The 8258-nt window shown below is 60.1% G+C and overlaps 1 protein-coding gene across 1 annotated transcript; it reads left to right on the top strand.

The window, feature by feature from the left end:
- Positions 1-1270: 1270 nt before the first annotated feature.
- On the top strand, positions 1271-4567 carry FOXI3 (forkhead box I3). The gene is made up of 2 exons (XM_075709642.1): positions 1271-1970; positions 3978-4567. Exons 1-2 carry the CDS (start codon positions 1271-1273, stop codon positions 4565-4567), a joined length of 1290 nt encoding a protein of 429 aa, XP_075565757.1.
- The last annotated feature ends 3691 nt before the right edge of the window (positions 4568-8258 follow it).

Genomic DNA, 8258 nt, shown 5'->3' with positions numbered 1-8258 from the left:
ACACCCCTGCTTAGATCACACGAGGGATGAAAATTTGGGATTGGAGGTAGCCCGGGAAAGCTGCCCCGATTCAGCTTCACCGTTTTACATGTGCGTTTGTAACTATTTTATCGAAGGCATAAAACGCAAAAGACTTTTCCCAAATGCCCCAAATCCTGATGTCAAGTCAAGGCACTCGGCGCTTGCAACCCCGGGGAGAGCGCTTTGCATCTGTACCTGGAAAGGGGATTTTTAGGCATTTTTACCAGCAGAAAACGGAATGACAATCCTGTTTAGGACCCGGGGATTTACATCTTCTAAGCGACTGACAAAGCCTCTAAACGCTCCCGCACCATTGACCGTATTTTTCTTGTTACACGTGTGGCTCCGACCGTGTGCTTTGCCCCGGACGAGAAGGATTTGCCGGAGCTGGTCCCGGTATAAACCCCGGGGCGTCGGGATCGTTATGAATACCGGGAGCTGCTCCTCCGCAAAAGGATGCGCCTTCCCTCAAGCTCCCCCGAAGCACGAAGGCGAATATCCACTTTTATTCATTAAATCGCGCCCCGCGACCTCCAGCCCTTTTCCTCCCGCAGTCCGAGCGAACACGCCGATGTTGTTTGTTTGTTTAATTTCGGGCAATTCCTTATCCGAAGCTAATTAACTGCGATCTCAGCCCCGGCTGTTGTCAGACGGGCGGCAAAATTACACGGAAATAACAGAGTTTAAGCGAATTTCACCCTTCGCGTTCCCGTCGGGGCAGCCGCAGCGATGCTAATCTCCCCCGGCCCTCAATTTCGGGGCCGGAGGGATCGGGGACGACCGCATCCGTGGGAAGGGGGGATCGCATCCCTGAGCGCCGGGGCGGCGCGGAGAGACCCCCGGGACGGGGCCGGGACGCGGGGGGGGGACACAGCCGGGGTGGGGGGACACGGGACACAGGCTCGGGGTGCTGCCCCCGCGCTGCCGGCAGCCAAATCCCCGGCGCCTCCCGCAGCCCCCACCCCCGGTCCCTCCCCCATGGCCGCTTTTGGGGCCCGGCCTTGCCCCCCTCCGCCTCCCTCCCCGGCGCGGAGCCGCGCTACTGGCTGCTCCCTGCGCGCCGCCGCCGCCCGCCCAGCCCCGGCGGCGGGCGGGGAGAGCGGGCGCACGGCAGCGCCTATAAGGGCGCCGCGCCGCAGCCCCCCGGGATTTTTTGGTCTGGGGCCACCGGGGGGGGGGGGGCGGCGGCTGTCCGCGGGAGAGCACGGGAGCGGGGGGGAGCGCCGGCCGCCCTGCATGGCCAGGGATTATGAGCGCCGGTGAGTTGCAGCAGGCGCAGCCCAGAGCCTCGGCGCCGGCGGCCGCCCCCGCGCCCCCGCAGCCCCGCAGCGCCCAGGAAGCCCCCGACATGGCGGTGTACTGCAGCGAGAACTTCAGCGTCTACCCCCAGCCCAGCCTCCACCCGCCCGGCGCCGCCGCCGCCGCGGCCGCCGCCGCCGCCGCCGCCGCCGCCGCCGCCTCCTCGGGGCAGCGGGCGGGCGGGTACGCGCTGGGGGACTACGGGGCGCCCGCCAACGCCGGGTACCTGTGGGGCATGAACAGCCCCGCGCCCTACCTGCAGGGCCCGCCCGGCGCCGCCGCCGCCGCCGCCGCCGCGCCCTTCCTGCCGCCGGCCTCCTACGGCTGCTCGCGGGGCGGGCAGCTGGTGGGCTCGCCCTCGGCGCCCGGGTCGCCCTCGGCCGGCGGCGCGGAGCTGAGCTGGCTCAGCCTGGCCAGCCAGGAGGAGCTGCTGAAGCTGGTGCGGCCGCCCTACTCCTACTCGGCGCTGATCGCCATGGCCATCCAGAGCGCCCCCGAGAGGAAGCTCACCCTCAGCCACATCTACCAGTACGTGGCCGAGAACTTCCCCTTCTACAAGCGCAGCAAGGCGGGCTGGCAGAACAGCATCCGCCACAACCTCAGCCTCAACGACTGCTTCCGCAAGGTGCCCCGCGACGAGGACGACCCCGGTGAGGCCGCCGCGCCGGCCGGGGGGGGGCGGGGGAGGGGGCACGGCCGTGGGGGAGAGCGGGAGACAGCGGTCGCCTGTCCGGCGGGTCCTCGGCCCCTCTAGACGGGCGCTGTCAGGGGGCCGGGCTGCCTCGTCCCCTCGGGGCCGGTGGCAGGAGGAGTGGGGGCTCCCTCGTCCCCTCGGGGCCGGTGGCAGGAGGAGTGGGGGCTCCCGCGTCCCCTCGGGGCCGGTGGCAGGAGGAGTGGGGGCTGCCTCGTCCCCTCGGGGCCGGTGGCAGGAGGAGTGGGGGCTGCCTCGTCCCCTCGGGGCCGGTGGCAGGAGGAGTGGGGGCTGCCTCGTCCCCTCGGGGCCGGTGGCAGGAGGAGTGGGGGCTCCCTCGTCCCCTCGGGGCCGGTGGCAGGAGGAGTGGGGGCTCCCGCGTCCCCTCGGGACCGGTGGCAGGAGGAGTGGGGGCTCCCTCGTCCCCTCGGGGCCGGTGGCAGGAGGAGTGGGGGCTCCCGCGTCCCCTCGGGGCCGGTGGCAGGAGGAGTGGGGGCTGCCTCGTCCCCTCGGGGCCGGTGGCAGGAGGAGTGGGGGCTCCCTCGTCCCCTCGGGGCCGGTGGCAGGAGGAGTCCGGGCTCCCTCGTCCCCTCGGGGCCGGTGGCAGGAGGAGTGGGGGCTGCCTCGTCCCCTCGGGGCCGGTGGCAGGAGGAGTGGGGGCTCCCTCGTCCCCTCGGGGCCGGTGGCAGGAGGAGTCCGGGCTCCCTCGTCCCCTCGGGGCCGGTGGCAGGAGGAGTGGGGGCTGCCTCGTCCCCTCGGGGCCGGTGGCAGGAGGAGTGGGGGCTCCCTCGTCCCCTCGGGGCCGGTGGCAGGAGGAGTGGGGGCTCCCTCGTCCCCTCGGGGCCGGTGGCAGGAGGAGTGGGGGCTCCCTCGTCCCCTCGGGACCGGTGGCAGGAGGAGTGGGGGCTCCCTCGTCCCCTCGGGACCGGTGGCAGGAGGAGTGGGGGCTCCCTCGTCCCCTCGGGGCCGGTGGCAGGAGGAGTCCGGGCTCCCTCGTCCCCTCGGGGCCGGTGGCAGGAGGAGTGGGGGCTCCCTCGTCCCCTCGGGGCCGGTGGCAGGAGGAGTCCGGGCTGCCTCGTCCCCTCGGGGCCGGTGGCAGGAGGAGTCCGGGCTGCCTCGTCCCCTCGGGGCCGGTGGCAGGAGGAGTGGGGGCTCCCTCGTCCCCTCGGGGCCGGTGGCAGGAGGAGTCCGGGCTGCCTCGTCCCCTCGGGGCCGGTGGCAGGAGGAGTCCGGGCTCCCGCGTCCCCTCGGGGCCGGTGCTGCCCCCCCGGTGGGGGTCCGGGCGAGGGGCGTCAGGCCCCAGCCCTCACCCGCTCCCCGAGCTGGCCGGGAGGGCTGGGGCTGGGAGTGCCGGTTGTGCAAGGCCCGGCTCCTTCGGTGATTCACGGCTCCCGTCCCTGCCCGCCGCTCGCCGGCCCGGCCCCGGGGCACAGCCGGTGCCCGGGAGTGGGCGGAGGGCGGAGGCGCGCCGGGCCGGGGCCGGCCAGGGAGGGGACGGGCCGGTCTGGGGCTTTTGGGGGGACATGGGGTCACCGCTGCCGTCAGGCCCGGGCGTGGGCAAGAGGGGTGCGGGGACAGCGGATGCCACCGCAGCCCCCTCACGCTCAGCAAGTGCCCCTGCTTGCTGCGGGGCAGGCAGAGCAGGGGAGCCCCGCTGCGCATTCCCTTCGGCCAGGTCTGAAGCAGAGGTGCAGGTCCTCCGCGGAGGTTTGTGCTCCGTGGCGGGGAGGTTCTCCTCCTCCATGTGGCCTTAAGGTCCGCTTGGGCATCGGAGGGGTGGGTGTGATGGTGTCCCAGAGCCAGGGCTTGGACCCTTGTACTGGACCGCAGACAGCGGGGAGCAGGTGTAGGAGCGGTGTGGGTGCTGTGCTGATTGGACAAGGCACGGATATCGCTTATCTGTCTGCGGTGGGGCTCGCTGTCACAGAATTTGACTTTCCCTCTTGTTTCTCCTGTTTTCCACCAGGGAAGGGAAACTACTGGACCTTAGATCCCAACTGTGAGAAGATGTTTGACAACGGGAACTTCCGTCGCAAACGCAAGCGGCGCTCTGAGCCCAACGCCCCCGCCACCGCATCTGCGGCCTCCTCTCTGGGGGGCCTGAAGGCCGAGGAAGAGCGACCCATCCCCGCCGCAGGCAAACCCTGTGGGAACAGCCCACCCCCAGAGCTGGACCCCTCGCCTTCTGCCAGGGACCATCCAAAAAGCTCCTCTCCCTCCGGTATCATTTCATCCACCCCTAGCTGCCTCAGCACCTTCTTCAGCGGCATGAGCTCCCTGAGCGGCGGAGGCAGCCGGCTGACAGGGGGGCTCGGCACTGACCTGCATCACAGGAACTTCTCTGCTGGGCAGCTGAGCAGTGGCACTTTCACCCCTTCCAGCAGCTCTTCGCAGGAGGTGCCTTCGCCAGACCAGCTGCAGCGGGTTGCAGGACCTTCCCCCGCCTACTACAGCTCCTTCCATCCCAGCAGCAGCACCCAGGGAGCCCAGTACAACCACTACTACAACTTCACGGTTAACAGCCTCATCTACACCCGGGATGGAACAGAGGTGTAGGATGCTGGGACAGTCGACCGGCGAGCGCTGCAAAGGGAACGGGAGTTGCGGGTGTGTTTGGCAGCACAGAGGACCGTATGCTTTTGCAAACAGCATTTCAATGTGGACACTTCCCAGGAGTTCTTCCAGGAAGACAGATCTTCTCACCTTTCAAAATAAGAACACCCCTTAAACACCAGCAGAAGGCAGATGCAAAGTCTTTTCCCCATCCTGGAAAACGATAGGTGGTTTAGATGGCTTGCCATCTAAATTCTGCAGACGGAAGCGAACTGAATTAATGTTTTCAGAGGTTTCTAATCCTGAATGTAGAATAAGAAGTTTAAAAACTATAACCATAAAGAGATATCAGCAAGAGCCAAGTGTAGACATCCAATGAGTCTTAGAAGAGAACAGGAAAAAAAAAAAAATGAAGAGATTTCTTATGAAGTGCCTTGTACAATGCATTAAAAAACTCTTCTGCCAGCAATTGCCTCTGTAAGCCCTTGCTTTCTGCCCTGATCCTGCAATATGCAATGCACAGGGGGGGATACTCTGGGTAAACACCCACCCAAAACCTTCTCAAAACCCACGGAGGTTCGCTCCGCTCTTCCTGTGTATGGCATGTTGTACAGCCAGGGCCGTGTCTTGCAAAACAATCTTTTTCCCTGAGCTTAGTACCAAAGATAACTCTAGCCATGCAGCTTTAGCACGAGAATAAACACTGGGGTATTTTTATACATATTTGTACGTAATGTAACTCTTCTGTACATATGTTTCTATGTGGTTTTATATTTGTAAATTATGCTCTGGAGCTGTACTTATTTATAATGTGTTTTAAACTTTGTTAAAGTTTATTTTACTTTGTTTGCCCTTCTTTTTTGTTGTTTTATTTGTTTTGAATTTTTTGTTGGTTTTGTTTTTGTTCGTTAGTGTATTAATGAAACTTTTCAGGCTGAACAGCTGTTGGGAATAAAATGTTAACAATTGTTAGATTTTTTTGCCTGGTTGTTCCTCAATATGTTTGAGGTATTTTAAATCTCTGTGGGAGACAGGTATTGCTTTCACGTGGTTTGGGATAAAAGGTGCAAAGATTTATGAACAGTTTCATCTGTGCAGTAAGACAGAAAAAGCCTGCTCTGGGCCCAAAGGAGACGCATCTGAGCTGATCTGCAGCCTCTCGTAGTCTCACTGTGCAGAGTGGGCACTCTGGGCTTTTTTGTTTGTTTTTGTCAGTGGTCTGAATTACAACTGTCCTTTTTCAGCCTGGTTTAGTTAAAAAAAAAAAAAAATAAAAGCTTGCAAAAGTAAAAGAAGCAGGGCTGGTTCCAGCATGGTGCTAGCTAGCAGGAGGTATAAAGTCTGAGCTTGACTGTTGGCTCGATCCATTTTGCAAATCAGTTTTTTCGAATAGGATTGCACCCGCTTAAAATGGCAGGCTAGTTGAGAAGTTGGACCAGTCAGCTAGCGGGCCGGGCGGCCGTCTGCTGTAAACAGGCACTCCTGAGAATCCTGCCTGATTCGTGCTGCTGGGAAAGGAGAATCCGTCCTAGAGCAGCCATTACGCAAAACGATCAACTCCCAGTTCTTGCCATTTGCATAAGCTGTTTGTTGGGTGCTGTGTGCGGGTAGAGGGTAAATATAGATGTCTTCATGAGGAATGTAGCATCAATAATGAAGTTAAGCATGAAATAGCAGCTATTTAACATATATGCATCTGCCGTGATGTAAGGCCATCCCTGCGGGCTATTCAGAAAACAAAATCGTTGGCAGTGCGATGCAGCGCCTCTTCACTGGCTACCTGCACAACATACAGGGTAGTGATGCAAGACAAACCACTGGCCTGATCCAAAATATAATGAAGCCATGGCAAAACGTCAGATGACTTCCATGTGCTTGGGACTGGGAACAAGTACATTCCCCAGCACTGGCCAGCCGCCGTTTGTGCAATAGCTGAGGCCAGTGGGCGGGTGACAACTCCTGCCTGATCCCCCTCTCGCTCACCCCTTCCCAGCACAGATACCATCTTCCTGGCTTTAGGGGTAATTCCTCCATGTCTTGATTTTTAATTGCATCTCAGGTAATACAGTGGTAGTGATAATGGGAGGGAAAGGGCAGACTGCCGCTAGCAAAAAGACAAGGTGGTCAGTCTTGCCCTGCTCGAGTTCAATCGCACCAGGTGTGGAATAGCTTTATTTGGATTTTGGACTGCTGAGTTTGACCTAAAAGCGGTGGAGGGATTCCTGACACCTTCAAAAGACTTAGAGCCTTAAGTAAGCCAGGAACTGCTTACTCATGTATCTAAGTGAGCATAGCACCCCTCTGCTCCACCAGCCTGTTGTCAGACCTTAGCAAGCAGTGGGCCAATGTGGGACACTTGCATGTGTCCAGCTCATGTTCTTCCACCCAGATTTGTTTCAAGATTTACCCTCTACCACTGCCATCAGCTGTATGTTTCTGCAGATGGTACCCATAAACGTTTGCTCCTGAGGATCCTGAATCAGTGGCAAATCTGCGTTGCTGTGTGGTCTGCCTCTGGCAGTAAGTCCTCAGCAAATATCCCATGGCTCAACAGACCTTTTCTTGCCACATCGGTTGGGTGGTGGCACAGCTAGAACCTACCAGAGCAGAGCCAGGGAAGGATTCACACACCACAGTGCTCCAGCCCCGCTCCTGTCCGATGGTGGAGGGGTCTAGGGAGGTTTTGGCAGGTCTAACTGTTGCCGGTGCACCTTTCCAGCCATTAGCACCAAATCCCGCTCCCTCCAGGGAAAGTGAGCCCTTAGCTGGAAACAGGGGCTGTGGCCCCTCCTGCGGACACACCACCCCAAAGGCTGGTGTGCTCATGATAAAGCAACCTGCCCAAGGGACACTTGAGTAGATTTCAGCAAATAGACACCCAGTCTGCAGAGAGGAGCCAAGTGAATGAGCTAATGGCAGCCTTTTAGGTTTCCTTTTGTCATTAAAAGAGACTCTTCTTTTAGCAAATCTTGGGAGAGGGAGGGCAAGAGGATTGAGTTTAATGAAAGGCACTTAAAAGCAGCAGGGCTATTATCATGGGCTTTGGGGATTTACTGTGATTCCCCCATTGAAGGAGGAGGAAGACAAAGGCAATTAGCCTGCTGGTCCCACCCTGAGTCCCCACTCCCCTCTAAATGCCAAGGCCATGCATGGAGTGGGCAGTTCTCCATGACAATGAGCCTCTTCCCAGCCTGGGTCAGGTGATAGCTCAGCAGCCCAGGGCATAGTCTGCTCCCGGGGAAGTCAGAGGAGAAATGTCCTTCCCTTAGAAAGAGGCTCAAACTTCAGGCCTCTGTCCTCTCTGCTCTGGCAGCCATAGGAATCACCCTGCAAAATTACTTCTTCTGGCTTTGAGGGAGCAGTGGTCTCATGGGGGGTAGTTGGGAGCCCACAGATCCCAGCTGCTGGATGCTAAAGCTAAGCATCGCAGGAAGTCTCATCTTCACTTGGCTTCTCTTTCTAAGCATCTAGAAAGATGCCACCTCAACAGGGCAAGACTGATGGACCGCGGCGGCACTCGATGTGAAATCATGGTCGTGCTGATGACAGCAAGCACAAGTGCCTGGTACCTCTGCCCTGCACTGCCTGTACCCTCCGACACTCCCAGTCAGGGGCTGTGGCTCTTCCAGCTGAGGGTTGCACACACCACTACCGAAAAAGGCAGTCCCTGCTTGAGAAGAGGTACAGTCCGAAG

Source organism: Pelecanus crispus, chromosome 4, assembly GCF_030463565.1.
Source record: "Pelecanus crispus isolate bPelCri1 chromosome 4, bPelCri1.pri, whole genome shotgun sequence".
Lineage (NCBI taxonomy): Eukaryota > Metazoa > Chordata > Aves > Pelecaniformes > Pelecanidae > Pelecanus > Pelecanus crispus.
The sequence above is the reverse complement of the archived record's forward strand: the minus strand, read 5'-3'. Positions and strand labels throughout refer to the sequence as shown.

Bases quoted from the DNA above. Each gene is read 5' to 3' on its own strand.
- FOXI3 (XM_075709642.1), top strand. From the start codon at position 1,271: ATGAGCGCCGGTGAGTTGCAGCAGGCGCAGCCCAGAGCCTCGGCGCCG. The intron at 1,971-3,977 runs GTGAGGCCGCCG...GTTTTCCACCAG, and splicing joins CCGCGACGAGGACGACCCCG to GGAAGGGAAACTACTGGACC.